Source organism: Rhinolophus ferrumequinum, chromosome 9 (assembly GCF_004115265.2).
Source record: "Rhinolophus ferrumequinum isolate MPI-CBG mRhiFer1 chromosome 9, mRhiFer1_v1.p, whole genome shotgun sequence".
Lineage (NCBI taxonomy): Eukaryota > Metazoa > Chordata > Mammalia > Chiroptera > Rhinolophidae > Rhinolophus > Rhinolophus ferrumequinum.
Genome location: NC_046292.1, coordinates 270390 through 286851, shown reverse-complemented (window position 1 = coordinate 286851; position 16462 = coordinate 270390). Strand labels below are relative to the sequence as shown.

General features: G+C 62.9%; 2 protein-coding genes across 4 annotated transcripts; one reads left to right on the top strand and one right to left on the bottom strand.

Annotated features, from left to right (window-relative positions):
- Window positions 1–477: 477 nt before the first annotated feature.
- On the top strand, window positions 478–3359 carry RNF223 (ring finger protein 223). 3 transcript variants are annotated; one of them, XM_033114572.1, is made up of 3 exons: window positions 555–602; window positions 1780–1864; window positions 2026–3359. In XM_033114572.1, exon 3 carries the CDS (start codon window positions 2035–2037, stop codon window positions 2863–2865), a length of 831 nt encoding a protein of 276 aa, XP_032970463.1. In that variant the 5' UTR covers window positions 555–602; window positions 1780–1864; window positions 2026–2034; the 3' UTR covers window positions 2866–3359. The 3 variants fall into 3 exon arrangements, with proteins under 3 accessions (XP_032970464.1, XP_032970463.1, XP_032970462.1); XM_033114573.1 differs by lacking the exon at window positions 1780–1864 and having other exon boundaries at window positions 478–602; XM_033114571.1 differs by lacking the exon at window positions 555–602 and having other exon boundaries at window positions 1777–1890.
- Window positions 3360–4220: 861 nt separating this feature from the next.
- LOC117026506 (tyrosine-protein phosphatase non-receptor type 11) lies at window positions 4221–15841 on the bottom strand. The gene is made up of 15 exons (XM_033113270.1): window positions 15764–15841; window positions 10138–10260; window positions 9119–9316; window positions 8376–8562; window positions 8179–8298; window positions 7963–8076; window positions 7742–7838; window positions 7561–7640; window positions 7020–7175; window positions 6673–6804; window positions 5791–5945; window positions 5616–5683; window positions 5380–5528; window positions 5205–5302; window positions 4221–5062 (listed from the first exon to the last, which is right to left on the bottom strand). Exons 1-15 carry the CDS (start codon window positions 15775–15777, stop codon window positions 5008–5010), a joined length of 1746 nt encoding a protein of 581 aa, XP_032969161.1. The 5' UTR covers window positions 15778–15841; the 3' UTR covers window positions 4221–5007.
- Between the last annotated feature and the right edge of the window lie 621 nt (window positions 15842–16462).

The window sequence follows — 16462 nt, the reverse complement described above, 5'->3', positions numbered from 1 at the left end:
AGGAGCTATCAGGGCCCTGAAGAGCAGCTCTGAGCTGAGCTGTTCATTCCGGAAGGGCTGCTACAGTGTCCCAGGGGCCTTGGGGAAGTTTACCCAGGCATCCAACCCCCCTAGTCTCCGCCCAGGCCATGGAGGCCTGCACTGATCCTCCAGCCCCACCCCAGACTCTGACCCCTTACCTCTGAGTCCCGGCCCTCTGCCACCCAGCCTGCCAGGAAGAGGACGGGAGGCCAGCCAATCCTGGAGGCCCGAGGCCACGCCCCTGGCCAGCATGACCTCAAGTATATAAATACACCTGCCAGGACCTACAGCCCAAGAACGCACACCTGCCTCGGCACGCCACACCTGGAAGAACACAGGCATCACTCTGCACAGTACCTGTCAGAGATACAGCAAAGGGCGCACCTGCCAGACCAGGGACACCAAGAGAGCTGCTGGCAACTAGCCCCGTGAAGGGACACCTGTCAGGTGGCACACAGGCCGGGCCTGGCCCAGAGGAGGAGGAGGGAAGGCTGCTGGAACAGGAGAGCTCAGAGCCTCGGTGCCTGGCCGTGTCCAGCCAGGAGGACCATGCTGGAGCACCACTGACCCCTGGCCGCCAGGTAAGGCAGCTTCGCCGGCACTCACCTCTGACCTGCATAGGCTCAGGTGGGGCGGTTCTGAGGAGGCTGAGGCCTCAGTGCCAAGAAACCGGTTCCCTGGCGCAAACCGGCTGGGTGGGGGTGGGCAGCTCAGAGTCCCCCAGACGATGCTGAGGCTGCCGCTTAGCCTGCGGCCACCACTGTCATCAGGACATGGTGACACCTCATGCCGAGATGTGGGGTGGCACTCATGACATCATCGTGATGTCACCGTGACTCACTGCAGTCACTCGTGATGCAGCAACACCCAAGCCTTCACAGCATGTCACCCACAAGTCATCCCACGGGCTCACCTGGACTGACCAGCAAGTCAAGCTTGGCAGTCACCTCTGGGGGCCTCCTGAGCTCCATGGGGTCACATGGCCCAAAGGCCCTGGTCTCCTCTGTCCACCATGTGGCTTCCTGGGGTGGCGACCTGGAATGGGCCCAGTGAAGGGGTGGGGGCAGGCCTGGGGAGGGCCCTGGTCAGCAGGCAGGTCACCTGAGCCTGGCCAGGGAAACAGAGACAAGGGCTCCTGTGGAAATGGGTCAGGAGGTGGACAAAGCTGTGTGCTCGGCCCAGAGGGGACAGTGGGTCCATTCACCTCCTGCTCCCCTCCAGTGGGCTTAGGAATGGCACCAGGCCCTCCTCGGGCCAGCATCCCCCCTCCTGCTCAGGCCTCCCCATCTCCCATAGACTGACGGGCTCTCAGCCCAGCCCCCAGACCTAGTATGCTAACCCTCCCCCAGCCAGGCCTGGCACCTGCCCTTACACGGCTGCGTGCAATTTGGGTGTGCGCCAACCCAACCAGGCGCCCACACTGGGGTCCGTGTTCAAACCCACTTCACCTGGCCCAGAGCCATAACCTCTTAGGAGTGTGCAGGGCCCACTGGCTGGGTAACCTGGCTGAGTCATCCTACCCTCAGAGCTGCCTTTTCTGCACCCCGGCTGTGTGTGTCACAAGACCTGGGCCCAGACTTGCAGAGCCAAGATGTAAATACTAACTGTTGTGGGCCACTGGCATCATCACCTTTATTTGTGCCAGGGGGCACAGCCAGGTAGCGCAGGGCCAGCAAGAGGCGTCCACCAAGCAGTCAGCAGGACACCGGAGTGCACACGGCCTCCCTTCTCAGACACTTCCCTCCCCACGCCCAACAGGCCTGAGCACCCCAGGACACGCCCCCTGCCTCAGCAGGAGGAGGCGGGGTTACTACTTGAGCAGAAAGACCTGGAGTGGAGACAGGTGGGACGTTCTGGAGCTGCCCACAGGTGGGCAATGTGCTTCCCGGGATCTTTTCTTTGGGACTAATGCTGGGCAAAAGAGGGATGGAGAGAGCCACAGGCTGACCTTGCAGGAAAGGGGCAGCCTGTGGTCACTCACGGTGGTCTCTGTTTGTCCCACAGCTCAGAGCCATGTCATCAGGCCAGCAGGTGTGGCACACGGCCATGCCGCCCCCTGGCCAGAGCAGCCCCACAGCCACGGTGCCCAGGTCCCCCAGCTCAGCCAGCGGCCCCAGGTCTCCCAGCTCGGCCAGCAACCTCCGGTCCCCTGGTTCGGCCAGTGGCTCCAGGTCCCCCCGGACTCCTGGCTCAGAGAAGGTGGCCTCCCCGCTGGAGTGCTCCATCTGCTTCTCTGGCTATGACAACATCTTCAAGACGCCCAAGGAGCTGTCCTGCACTCATGTGTTCTGCTTAGAGTGCCTGGCACGGCTGGCAGCCGCCCAGCCAACAGGCCGACCTGGCGGTGAGGCTGTGCCCTGCCCGTTCTGCCGGCAGCCCACGGCTGTGCCTGCCGCCGGAGCCCCCGCGCTGCGCACCAGCCGGCAGCTGCAAGCCAGGATGCCGGCGCACCTGCGGCGGGAAGAGTCGGTGTGGCTGGAGGGCACCAAACTGTGCTGCCGGGCCCCGCCCCCTGCCCCCGGCCTCGCGGCACCCAGCTTCGTGTGCGTGGACGTGGGCCTGAGCAAACCCGCCGAGCCCGCCCCACCCACTCCCATCCCAGACCCCGCCCACCGCCGCAGCCGCCTGGCCCGCTGCTGGGCGCGCTTGGGGGACTGGAGGCGCATGGCGCTGGTCACGGCCCTGCTGCTGGTGGTCTTCTGCTTGGTGCTCTGGCCGGTGCAGTGCGCGCTCAAGACTGGGAGCCTGCACTGCCTGACCCGGTCCCGGCCCCCTGGCCACGCCGCCACGGCCACCGTCACCTACACAACCACCTTCTCTCTCCAGCCCCTGGAGGACAACTAGGGCTGTCCCGTGCTCCATACGTAGGTCCCCAGCCAGCAGCTGGAGTCACAGGTGCAGCAGCTGTTGAGAGTCAGTCCCCCGGATCCCAGAGGGGCCCTAACATCTTTGAACGCTACATTTGGCTCACCTGCCCCCCAGTGTATGGGGCTGGGTCCTGATGGGGTGGACAAAAGGGTCCCCAAAGCCTCCAAGAATCACAGGCTCCTATGAGCCCCAGAGACCACCCCCTAACTCCCATCATACAGATGGGGAAACTGAGGCCTGGGACAGACAGCCTGGCGAGCATCCTCCCTACACACAGTTGAATCGCTCACAGGGGTGGCCCCTCGAGGAGAAGTAATGGACTCGCCATCCTTGTCTTTTCACATTTCACCCACTTCTTCCCCAGACGTTTCCCCAGGCAGGGCTGGTTCTGTTGTCTGGGGGTACTGATCCTGCCCTCTGACCAGGGGACAGAATGCAGCGGCAGAGAGCCCAGCCCCCCAGTGCCCATCCCACCTGCCTGAATTGTGTATTTTAAATAAATTATTTTGTATTCACATTTGGTATGGGGTCCTCATCCTGTGCGCCCGCCTCCCTGCAACACTGGGCCCCTCCCTCCAGAGAAGCCCACTGTCTAGCCCTACCCCAATCCAGAGAACACTCCCACTGGATCAGACTCCCAGCAGCCCCTAGGGTGGGTGGGCCCCAGGTTCTAGGCAGTCCAACTCAGGTCCTCTCTGGGCTGTGGACAGGCTGCAGCCGTTCTGGACTTGCTGTCTCACAGGACCGTGAAGCTCCCCCAGGGAGGTGGGGAGGGTCCAGAGCACCCGGGACTGGGCCAGGCCTTGGCCTGGTGGCCCAGAGCCCTCCTTCCCCGTGCTCAACTGTGGTCACGCAGGACCGCACCCCCAAGAAGCCAAGGCCCCACCGGGGATCCTGCTGGAAGCTCTGACTGGAGGGCTGCAGAACCCCATGGCCCCCCCAGGAACTGAGGCCTAAGGGTGCACAGCAGCAGAGATGGTGACAACCAGTGTGTCCTGAAGATCCACAGACCTCAGGTCCCTCCAGCAGACCTCTCTGGGCCTGGATGGTGAAGCGGCAAAGTCCTGCCAGCCCCCACTGCCACCCCCACGTGGTTCTGCTATCAACCCCGGGTAGCCTGTACCACCAGGTTGGCATGGCCAAGAGAGGCCAGGCTGGTTCTGGCTCGTACTAGTCTCAGCCTCCTCACCCCTCACCCCACCCCAAAGCCCAGGACTTCCTGCTCCAACCAGCTGGGTCTCTGGCTAGGGTGGGGAGACCCTGGAGACGCTGGGCTCAGTTGTGGGGACCCAAACATACCCTTTCCCCAGGCCCCAACAAAGACACAGAACTGGGAACGGCATTTTACTGAGGACACGACAAAGCCACAATATCATTGGGGATGGGAGGATGCGTGTGACAGTGGACCTCATGACAGTGACATCGCACCCGTCACACACCATTCATGCACACACGAGCCTCGCCCTCATCATGGGCAGGGCCAGGCACATGAGGTTGCACGTGCAGTCACATGAGCATCTCACAGCATTCCCTCATTCAACAAGCATGCATGTATCCACCTGTGACCGCAATGTCACAGCTTGGACCACAATGTCATGGCCAGGGACTAAGCCAATGCTCGGGCCACATCCCAGACCACACCACTGTGGCAGGGCTGAGGAGGGCTCTGGAGGATACAAAGGAGCCTGGGCACAAACACGTGGCTAGTCAGATCAAGCACAGACTGGCCACCTGACCTTGCTGGTCACTCATGTCACACATACAGGGCGACATTCAAACATGTGACACACAGGGTCACACATGGTCACTGGTGGCCTCCCACATTGAGACAAGCCACAGCCTGAAGGCCTGCCCCCTCCACCCTCACCTGGGAGCCCCTGAAGGGAAAGAGTCACCAGTTGGCACAACCAACTGCCTCTCCCCATTTCTGGGTGTCCAGGCCTGGTGGGTGGGTCTGAGGGGCAGACTCCCGGACCTCTTCCCCCAGCGCTCCTGGACAAGCCACAGTCTCCACTATCCTAAGCGCAATCTGTTGAAGAACGCGAAGGCCGGCTTTCCTGGGCTCAGGACCTCCTCCGCGGCTCCAGCCGCACCCAGGGCGCGGGCACGCGGGGCCTCTCACCTCCCGAGGCTCAGCAAATTCTCGTACATGCCGCCGGAGGTCTCTGGGGTCCTGCAGGTAGAGAAGGAGTTTCGTCTCTTCCCGCACCCACGTCCCGGCCACGCCCCCGCGGCCTCCCAGCTCCGGGAGGGGACACCGCCCGCCCCCACCCCGGGACCCCAGCCTGGTTCTGCTCCACGACACCCTGACTCACGCTGCGGGCGCTCGGGACGGCGCGGGTCCAGGGCCGTGGCCAAGGTCGGCAGGCACCGCGCCCACGTTCTGATAGTCGCGCTCCTCCGACGGCTCGCGCTGGGGTTGGGGACGCCGGTCACCATGGTGAACCCCGAGCAGGCCCCGCCCCGGCCCGCCCCCGCCCCCGCCCCCACCTGCTGGCGCAGGCGCAGCTGCTCTCCCTGGATGTACTGCTGCAGCGCCAGGTACACGAACTTGTACTGCGCCTCGGTCTGCACCATCCCCGAGCGCTGCCGTCGCACCAGCTGAATCGTCTTGGGAACGTCGATGTCGCAGTCCAGCCCTGGGGATGAGTGCGCTCAGGGCGGGCTCGGGAGAGTGGGACGTGGCTAGATGGGAGGGACGGGGGTAGATAAGAGGGGCGGCTCACCCTGCCTGCGGATGAGGTCCACCAAGATGTCAATCACGATGATGGTGCCAGTGCGTCCGATGCCGGCGCTGTGAGGACCGACCAGGATGCCTGTGGCGAGTTCACCGGACGAAGCCGTGGCCCCGCCCCGGGTAGCACCTACGCCGCGTGGCCACGCCCCCGCCCCCGGTCGCACCTGCAGTGCACCACCATGGGACCGGCTCCCGGCGTGCTTCTCTGTGCCTGGTTCACCTCCTCTAGGAAGCCGAGGACTCCGGCGGGCTCGGCGGGGACGCCATGGTCGGGCCAGCTGAAGTATTGGTAATGCTTCACTGTGCGTGGCGGCTCCTCCTGGGCAGGGCGAGTTCGTGAGCGCAACCCCGGCAAGTCTGGGCAGTTCCCAGGTGGGGCCGGGCCGCAGGGTCAGAGAAGGCGGGAACTACTGTGACCCCAGAGGTGGGAGGGGCGCAGGAAATGAACCAGGAAGAGGCACACCACGGCCAGGAGGAGTAACCAGCTGAGCCGAGGCTGAGCCGGGCAGCGCGGGAGGAAAATAGGGGATTGAGGGCGTGGGGGGCCTCACAGATGGCCCCAGCTGGCTCAAGTGCTGGGGAAGGGAAGAAGGAGCAGGTTTTGGGGGCAGTGAGTTTTATTTAGGAAGGGCCAAACGCGAGAGGTCTGTTAGACAGAGGGGACTGCTGGAGGGATCTGTGCCTGCGACAGAAGTAGGCACCACTGGCATACACAGGAGACTGAAGTTGCTGAGATGGGCCAGGAGGAGACTGTGGAGGGCGAGGCCAATGTGGGTGTGAGGTCACCGAGTCCCTCGACTGGCACCGGGGGCCTGGTGTTGAGAATGTGGCCTGCCTGTGAACACTGCTCAACAGGCCCAGGCCAACACTGTGCCCACTGGGCTGAGGCACCCAGAAGCCAACAAGGGCAGTGGGGTTGGGTGGAGCCAGGTAGTGGGTTCTCCCTGCACAAGCCCTCCTCCCTGCACAAGTCCCCGGCGCAGACCTGGGGACTCCCTGACCACTTTGACTCTGGCCTCGCACGTCCCGTTGCCCTCAAGGCTCACCTGGTCTGGCCGCCACACCTGCAGCTCCCGCACCCAGTAGCCCTGGGACTGGTATTCAGCCACGTTGCACACGTGCACACAGCCGTACTCTTGGCTGCCATGCAGCTCTGGCCAGTATCGGAAACACTTGTTCTGGGAGGGAGTGCATTGCATCAACATTGCTGCAAGACCACCAGCAGCACCCTTGCCCCTGTGCCCTGCAGGGACACACGCATACACGCATGCACGCAGGGGCTCTCCAGGGCCCTCCCCACTCCCCTGAGCTTCCCGAAGACTGAAGACACAAGGCGAGGCCAGCCACCAGCACAAGTCCAGATGAGCACATGGGGACGAGCCTGAGCTCCTACCCGGCCTCTCTCCACTTCCCTGGTGGTCATGACGATGACACGTGTGTTCTCCTGGTGCACCATCGTCCAGAAGGCAGACACTGTTGTTGGCAGACAGCCCTGGGTGGCGATGTATACCTTGCCAAGTCCATGGCCTGGCTTTTCCTCTGGGTCACTCTGAAAGGGGGTGGTGGTCAGCTGCCTACTGTTTCCAGGATTTAAAGTGCCAGAGAACAAGTGCAAGTCTATGCAAATGATAATATGCAGAGTAGCCCTGGGTGGTTCACACACAAAGTCCCTCCCACCAGAGGCTAGGGGAGGAGCTTAGGACCAATGTTTAGTCCAGCCCCCTCTGAGGACCCCTTGGGGACTGCCACACCCCTTCCCCCAAATAACTGAAGCCTGGGGGCCCTGCCTCTTGCTAGGCCTGCCAGCAGGAGCTCCAGGCTCATAATGGGACAGGAGACTGGCATGTGGCCAGACATGGATCTAGGTGTCCTGTCTGATGCACACTGGGCCACACCTGCAGCTGGCCACTCACACCTGCCTCAGGCACACCCACCCTGATGTAGTTGGCGTTGATGTAGTCGGCTCCAGGTAGGTTGTCGTCCACACCACGAAGGACAACACGGGTTGTATCAACTGGGAAGGGAAGATGCCGCTCAGGTTTCCAGAGGACCGCTCTGGCAGATGACCCGCGGTTGGAAGCGGCCCCGCCCCCACCCGCGGCCCAGCCCTCTCACAGGGAAGGATATTCTTGTAACGATTCTTGGGCTTGTTCTCCAGCCGCTGTCCCTCCTTCCGGGGGTACAGGAGCCGGCATTCCTGCTGCTGCAGCATCTGGCAAGGCGAAGGAAGCTTCAGCAGAGGTCCGACGCTCCCCCAGAGCCCCTAACACCCATCCCACCTCCCCGCCCGCGCCCTTCTGCCGGCCCTCCCCCGGCCAGAGGACGAAGTTTGGCACCTCGAACTCCTCCCAGAAGCCCTGCTTGGCCTTCTCGCCGACATCCGTGGGCCTGTTGAGCTCCCGCACGCGGCTCTCCATGCTTGCAGCAGTGATCCTCGTGGCCTTGAGGGGCTGGCAGGGAGAGGCCCGTGTCCAAACTGGGCAGGGTCCCTCGGCGCCCTTTTCCCTGGGTTGGGAGCAACCCACTCTGGCTCCCAAGGTCAGGGTGCATACCTGCTTGAGGGGCACGACGGCTCCCGACTTCTCCACCATGGGGTTCTTCTTGTAGCGCTCAACCAGGTCGCTGAGGGAGTCGAAGCGCTCCCCGCCTCCCACGTCGTACTTCCCGTCTGGCTGTGGGACGACAATGAGGGGGTCTGGCCGCTGCTGCCTCCCCTGAGCCCCACCCCCATCCTGGCCTTGCTTCCCACCTGGAAGCGGATCATAATGTGGGTGACCGGTGGTCTCTGGTCCTCCTTGTCCGGCTGCTTTGCGAGCACCGACAGCACGAAGTCCCCAGGCTTGCTCTGACTCTCCCGCACCAGGAAGCTGCCCGGACGCCCCTTTTCCAACAGCAGCTTCTCAGCCTCCTTGCCAGACAGGTGCCCATGGTACCACCTGACCCGGGGCAGGGAGTGGGAGCACAGGTGAGACTGGGGGGTCACAGCCTGGCCAGGTGAGGGGGCACAGGCCCAGATACAGCCGGAAGGCTCCCAGACAGACCCACACAGACCTCAGGGGCGCAGGCAGCAGCCCATCCAAGCCGGTCACAGTTTTCCCCGACCACCTCCCTGACCCTCACCTCCCCAAGAGCGGGCAGGAGGCAGGACAGGAGGGCTCTGCAGGGCCCAGATTGGCCACCAGGTGGCAGCCTGGTCCTCAGCGAGGAGGGGAAGGGCCACTTCCCCAGAGCCGCCCCATCCCCTACCCTGGCGGGTGCAGCTCCCTCAGGCCTCAGCAGTGCAGTTGGGAAAACCGAGGCTGGAAGAACCCGCTCACCCCACATCACCAGCCAGGAGGGCAGGGGTAGGCTGGCTGCAGGACTACTGCCACACACAAACGCCTGCATCGGGTGCCTGGGGCCTAGAGGAAATGATGCCCCAGATCCCAGGGGAGGCTATGTGCAGGACACCCAGAAGCCCCCTCGGATACTGCACAGACTCCGGCCGCTCACCGCTCGGACGTGGGGTCCTGGCAGCCCAGCGGGTGCCGAAGCTCGACCGGGGCCCCGCTGCGCTCCCGGAGAAGCGCCCCCCGCTGGCCGGTGTAGTGCTGCACCAGCTCCGCCAGCGTCGCGAACTTCTCCCCGCCATACAGATCGTAATAGTCTCCTGTGTTCTGGATCTTGATGTGGGTCACCTCGTCTTGGCGCCTGAAAGGGCGGGTGCGCCAGCCGCTGTTGGGAGGCCGCTCCCACTGTCACCACCCTCAGCCTCCAGACCGTCTGGGCTTCTGCTGCCCCAGGTACTGGCCTCTGCATGGCACAGCCCAGGCCAAGGCCAGGCCCCAGTTCAGCCAGTGTGCAGGCAGCCCTCCACGACAGGCTCTGCCTCACCCCAGACCACCGGCCCGGGCTCTAGATGACTGGGGACAGACAGGTCCCCAAGACAGCTTCTCCCAGGCCCCACAGCGTGGCCTGAGGAGCCCCAGGGAAGAACACGGTTCTCCAAGGTGAGGGAAGTCCAGCCTGAGGGCTAACCTCAGTCCCGCCTGATGCCTCAGGTTCAGCAAAGAACCTGGAAAGATCTAGAGCCCTTTTGGAATCCCCCTTCCCCAGACCACCACTCTCTCACAGACTGACCTTTCCCCATCCAGGGTGGACATGGGTCTGGCTGTCCACTCCCCACCCCTCCTCCCCACACAGGGGCTCCAGCCAGACCTGAAGATGGGAATGCAATCACAGCCCTTGCAGCCCCCTGCCCACCCCCCCAAAAGCCCCCCAAGAGGACCCACCTCCCTGAGAGTCTTAGAAATGCTTCCCTCCTGCCCAGAGGTTGCCTGGCCAGGCTCCCCAGTCCCCCCAGAGCTCTCGGTGTCCAGCCCCTAGCGGGCCCCACTGAGACCTCAGCTCACTACCCAGGATGCTGCCTACCACTTCTCGGGAGGACTGGGGACCCTCATCCCCACCTGTGCCCCCAGCTGTGGGCATTCAGACCTGAAGACTCCTGGGGCCACAGGCTCGCTCCCACCCACCTGACAGACAGTGTGAAGCCCCCTGGGCAGCTCGTGCTGGGTCTCGCCAGGAAGGTCCCATGCCGGCCTCTGGACAAGAGCAGCTGCTCCGCCTGAACCCCGCTGATGTTGGGGTGAAACCACCTGGAATGAGGATAGCCAGTTTGTGACGCCAGGGAGCCGGGAGACGCTGGGCACAGGGTACAACCCCCCAATCCTGCCCCACACCCAGCCTCCGGCACCATTTACGTGGCACCTGCCCTCGGCGCCTATGTGGGCTGCCCCCAGCTCACACCTCCCCTGGGCAGTGACCGCAGGTTGTGAGGGCCGTGGGTCCCCGAGACACAGATGGGCAGTGCTGTGCAGTGCTCTGTCTCAGGGCCGAAAACACCGCCTGGGGACTAACACATGAATGTGCACAGCTGCCTGGTGGGCCGGGACATAGGCAGGTGGGTGGATGGATGGCTGCACCTTAGAGGCAGAGCCAGCGTGGCTGGACCAGTGGGAGCTACTGACATGGGGCAGGTGTTGGTGAGGGGCTGGAGAGGGGGCTCCAGGCTAAGAGGAGCCTCCCCGTCCTGCCCCAGCCCTGATTCCCTGCGACTGCTTCCAGGTCTCCCCCAAGAGATGGGGCACAGCCCCCAGTTCCCACAGGGACAGCCAGCAAGGGCCCTTTGCAAGGCCACACATGAGTCCACGTCTGAGATCACAACTGCTGTTTTCTTTACCCCAGTGGCTTTTGTCCCAGTGTGTCCCCCCTCCCGTTAGGGCAGGGACTTCTGGGCCCAGGACTGATTTGTCCTTGTGTGGTAGTCCCAGAGTGCCAGGAAGGAGAAGCGGGAATGGCTGGACGAGGGACGAGGGAGAGAACAGATGAAGGAATGGCCCCTTCGCTCTGCCCCCTGGTAATCCCCCAGCAGTAACACTGTAACATGAACCTGGTCTACCATGCCATCTGGTTCGGAGGTGTCCCCTGTTCACTGCACAGATGACACACGGTGTGGGGGAGGGTGCTCCCAGGGACCTGCATCTGGACACCCAACTTCAACAATGCTTCCTTGCAACCCCTACACCGAGGCCCCTAAGGCGGCACCCCCAGTCACGACCTGGGCACGTTGGGCAGGGCTGCTGTGCCCTGGCTGGACCCTGGCCTGCCCCCACAGTGACCCGCGAGATGGGAGCCAGAAAAGGACAATGCTGCCCCCACAGAGATCTTTCTAGAATGGGGTCAGCTCACATCTCTTGTTTCAAAGCCGCCGGACCCTGCTCCCTGCGGGCCCTCCTGCTGTTGGTTCCTCCTCTTCCCAAAGGCCCCCTGTGCCCTGCTGTCAGCTCCCTGACCCCTCCACGGGACCACCGTGTTCTTGGTCTGTACTGTCCAGCATGTGGGATATGAACACAAATGACTTAAAATTCAACCAGATTCCAGTTCCTCCGTCACACAGGCCACATTTCCCTGCTGACAGCCAGGGTGACAGTGAAGAACACAAACATCAGCAACACAGGAAGTTCTGGCCTGCGTGGGTTCACACTGCCGTCCTAGCCCAAGTGCCCCCAGACCTAAGCCCTCGCCTTCCAGCCCCACTGAGACCTCAGCTCAGGGCCTTGTGCTGAGCTCGGTCCTCACAGTATCTGATACAGTGGACCACACCTCCTAGAAACACATCCTCCGAGTTCCCCATACTCCCTCGTCTTCTGCCCCATGTGGCCGGGGTCTTTAGCTGGGGCCTCTGCCTCCTCTTTCTGACCCCTGGATATTGGAGCCCCCCACCTCTGCCCTACACCCACCTACATGTCCAGCCCCGCTTGGGCTCCGAGCTTCAAACTCACAGACCCCACTCTTCTCAGTATACATTTGGAAAGGTTAACAGCATCTCTATCCTAACAAAATTGCAAGTTGCAAAATTCTAAGCTCCTGATAACAGCCCAAAGCCCCCAACCTTGGTCCTCCCCACTCAGAGAAGGGGGCCACCACACAGCCTCTCTCAGGGGGCAACCCCCGGCTCTCTCCCAACACCACCACCCTGTCCATCAGTGCCCTGTCGGCTGACTCCCAAGTAACGCTCAGGGCTGACCACTCCTCCACTGCCCTGGGCCAGCGCCCATCAGCTCTCGCCTACACTGTTGATTCCAGGCCTGTCCTTATCCTTGACCCTACAGCCAAGAGCAGAGGGCTTCTCAGAAAGTGCACCTCAAGGCACTTCAAGTTGGCCAGTGGCCCTCACGGGAGAACTAAGTCCCGTCCAGCGCTCCCATACCCAGTGGGCTCGCACTGGGAACCCTCGTTCTCCATGTCTGTTCACTGACCTTGTTTGGCCATCTCCACCCGCCCCCATGGGGCACGGCTCACATTTCCTGAGAGGCCCTCCCCAGCCAGCAGTCCAGCTCCACCCTTGCCCCTACCTTCTATATGTGGCACTTGTCAACAGCAGACAGGCACATACGTGCTTTTGTGTTTATTTGTCACCCTGTGTCTTCACCACTAAACATAAACGCCCATGGGGACAGGCTCTGCTCTGACCTCGATGGATCTCCGGGGTCCACATTTTGCTGCAGAGAGGCCCGGAAGCTCAGGTGACTTGGCCAGGGCCACCCAGCACAAGCAGTACTCCCTGAGGGGAGGGAAGACCGCCAGTCAGGCACTTCCTGAGCTTTGGGCCTGTTGTCCCGAGCTCCCTCCCACTCTGGTTCAAACGGGGGAGCCAGGCCTGGAGGCAATTTTGGTCCAGTGGTACAGCAGGTGAGGCTGCCGGGGAAGCTTCCTGGTGACCTGCAGGGCCAGTCACAAGAGAGCAGGCAAGGCCACCAGGAAAAGGGCGATGGCCTCGTGCCATCCCAGGACTGGCACTAACACGCTGCAGAGGGGACTGGAACCCAGCAGCAAGCTTCTGACCCCCCCCAGCCGCCCACTCTGCAGAACCACATCCTGTGCCCACATGCCCCCTCCCCCGGCCCAGCAGCCTCAGACTCAAGTCCAAGATGGGCAATGCCCAGAGTGCGGGGGTAGGGGTTCAGGGTGGAGGCCCAGCGTCAAAGCCACAGAGAGGGGAGAACGGCACCTTGTTTGTCCTTCCAAGGGCTCTCAATCATACTTTCCATCACCCTTTCCTCCCCACACGCTGCCACTGGGTCTATCAGGTGGAAATCTCCCGGGGTGGGGCGTCCTGAGAGGTTGCAACAGCTCCCACCAGCGCCCTCCCACTGTCCCAGGCCCAGGCAGGGCCTCACGTCCCCCCACCCGGCCTGGAGGCACAGCCTGCTGCCCCTGGCTGATGGGGGGAAGAAGTAGGAAGCCGTCTCCAATGCCTACAGCCCCACTTTGCCAGAGCCCAGGGTCACCTCTGTGCTGAAGGGCTTCCTGCTTTGTTTGGGTCAGTGACTCACCACGTGGTGACGGGGCCAGGCAGGCCCAGGGAGCGGGGCAGGGGGTTGGGCCGGGCAAATTGAGCCCCCAGAAAGTCTAATAGCCTGGGCCGCTCAAGGCCCAGCTGAGCCCAGTCTGTGCCCAGGATCCCAGGACAGCACGGTCACCTAAGAGATCAGCCTGAACCCAGACTGGCCATAGACTGGTCCAGCTCCCTGCAGGACTTTGGTGTCCCATCTGTAGATGGCACAGCTCCAACCCTGGGACCCTGGGAGACACATGAATGGCCTGTCAACACGCCTATCCATGATACAGGGGCTGGACACGCCTGCAGGACAGACACTTTTGTGATGGTGGGCGGCACACGGGCAGTGGAGAGGGGTCCTGGGTTGGAATTCCAAGGCTGAGGTCCACAGAGCACAGGCAGTGCCCTGCCCCATCTCCCTGCTCCAGGCCCCCAGGCTCCAGCAGGCACCCCACCACCACCACCACCGCTTCCCAGAGGAATTTCCATCAACCAAGTTCCGTCCTATCTATACGGAACCAAGTTAACCAAACACGTGCTTTTTCTGTCCAACCCCTGGACTGAAAAGCTGCCTGAGGAGGGGCTCAGCAGCTACACCCCACAGGGCCCAGCCCTCTCCCAGACACCATTATCAACACATCAAACCACAGAGCTGGGAGCCCTGGGCTGAGTGGTGCCGATGGCTGGCGGTGCCCGTTGACCCACAAACCACAGGGCCATGGGAAAGGGACATGGGGTGGGGGCAGGCGCGGGGGATGGGCTTTACTTGTGATTTGGTCCAGCCTGCCCAGGCCTGATAGAGGTGTGGGCAGGGGCCCAGGGGCTGGAGGAGTGACAGTCCAGATGGTCATCAGAGGGTAGGGCAGGGAGGGGTTGGCGACGGTGGGCAGAGCCCCACCCGGGGCTTTCCCAGGCTGTCCCAGGGTCACACACACATGACATGGACATGGTTTTCCCCAAGCACCAAAACTTGCCCGGGGACAAATAAGAGTGAGGCTGACTGAAGCCCGAGGGGTCACTCCCACCGCACCCCAGAACCCTCTCCTCCTTGCGTTCCAGCTGGATGTTAAACCTTGGAACCCCGGGGCTTTAGGGCTGACGAGTGCTTAGAGATCCAACTCACACCCACTATTCCTGAGCCCAAGAGGGCCCATGACCCTGCCGAGGCCAGTGTGCCGGGCAGCCTCCTTACAACACCCCTTGCAGGGGGCCTGGGACCCTCACTGCTGAGGCGCTGCTGGTGGGAGGTGGGGGAGGCAAGAGCCTCTGCCTTGGGCTGGGGACCTTGCTCAGGCAGACAGAAGCCCTGTGGGCCCTGTACGTCAGACCTTGCCCAGCCCCTCATAGATCTAGGGGCTCACTCAGGGTCTAGGGTGACCACTCCTGTGACCTCTGGCCTCACCAAGCCCCAGAAGAGGGTATTCTGGATGTGCCAGGAAGCAGTGACATGTGTCTCATACCTGTGTGGCTCCCCACTGACATGCACATGCATTCTCGAATCTGAGCTCACACGTGTGTGTGTGTGTGTGTGTGTGTGCGCGCACGCACACCCAGGGAGCAGGGATTCGGCAGAAAGGGCAGGAAGTGCCCAGTTCCTGTCACACTCTCCATGGAGGCAGGAAGCCGGAGACCTGGGACATGTTTGGCTCTCACACTCCTTACTGCCAGGGAGCCTGGCCCCTAAACCTGGCCCCTAAGAGGGGAGGTAGCCTGTTGAGGAAGGGCTGGTCCTTGCAAGTAGGCATGGTCAAGGGACCAAGTCGAGAGGGAGGCTAGACCCTCTGGGACTTCCTACTGCTTCTGCCCTCAGTTTCTGGCCTAGGGAAAGGAGAGGTGCCCCGCCAAGGGGAACACATCTCTGGTGGCCAAAAGGGAGCCTGGAGCAGGGCAAGGGATCCAGAGGGGGGACACAGGGAGGGTCTGCCACTGTCCTGACACCTGCTGCCTACTCTAGGGTCCAAACACTGCCACCCACCACCTTCAGGGCACATTCCGTACCCTAGGGTCAGAGCACCTCTGACCTCCACCCAGGCCCAGCCCCCAATGGGAGAGAGTCCTTTCCACCCGCCTTAGTGAGGCTGTCCTCGGGCTGGACCCAGGCATCTGGCCCTGGCTGTGGCGGGGGGGTTGGTGTCAGGATGTCAGGCCTGGGGGTGACCGGGCTGGGAGTGCAAGACGTCCCAGGGTCTCATCTCGCCTGCGATCCAAGTGCATCTCCTGGAGTCGCGGAGTCGGGTCACCGGGCAGCCCAGGCTCACCTGCGCGAGGTCATGTCTGCTCCTCACCCAGCGCTCCGCGGGGTCCAGGCGGCCGCGCCCTCGGGCCGCTCCGAGGAAACCACGCCCACTTTAAAAGCCCCGCCCAGCGACCACGCCCACTCAGAGGTCCCACCCCGGGCTTCCTTAAAGGCGCCGCGCGCACACGTCTCGCTGTGTCGCTGGAGAAGTTGAGATGAAAGCCGGTTTTCGAGGGCGCCGAGCTTCAGACCGAGGGGTTCACACGCGTGTCCGGTCTCGGAGGGCGAAGGTGCGGTACGGCCCCCAGCCCCCTGGCCGCGTCCGAATTATCAAAAACGGATCGGCCGGCCGGGTTCTGCTCTCCCGGGTGCTTCCTTCCAGAAGCCTCCAGGCCTTCGCGGGCACCGCCTAGAAAAGCGGGGCGGAGGGTGCCCCGGGAGACCCCAGAAGGCTGCAGGTGGGAGAATCCTACGTGATAACCAGGCCTTCGGTCTCAGCCCTCCCAGCGGCCGCCACCCTCCCTGTCGGCCGCTGGTCTCCTCACCGTCTAAGTGATGCTCACACCCCCCAAACCTCAGGGAGTCTGCTCATGCTACAGCTGCCCCCACACCAGCTGCCGGTCAGTCGGCCTGCGGCCACCTCTGCCCCCATAACTTAGCACTAGTGACCGAACCGCCTTTCCTGAGCCTGTCCCTGGGGGGTCCTCACCTGGGCTCTCAA

What these genes read in the sequence shown, in the direction of transcription:
- RNF223 (XM_033114573.1), top strand. Translation starts at nt 2,035, where the DNA reads ATGTCATCAGGCCAGCAGGTGTGGCACACGGCCATGCCGCCCCCTGGC.
- LOC117026506 (XM_033113270.1), bottom strand. An exon ending in GCTTCTGGGAGGAGTTCGAG is followed by an intron (nt 7,839 to 7,962) that starts GTGCCAAACTTC and finishes TCGCCTTGCCAG; the next exon opens with ATGCTGCAGCAGCAGGAATG. An exon ending in GGACCTCATCCGCAGGCAGG is followed by an intron (nt 5,529 to 5,615) that starts GTGAGCCGCCCC and finishes ACTCATCCCCAG; the next exon opens with GGCTGGACTGCGACATCGAC.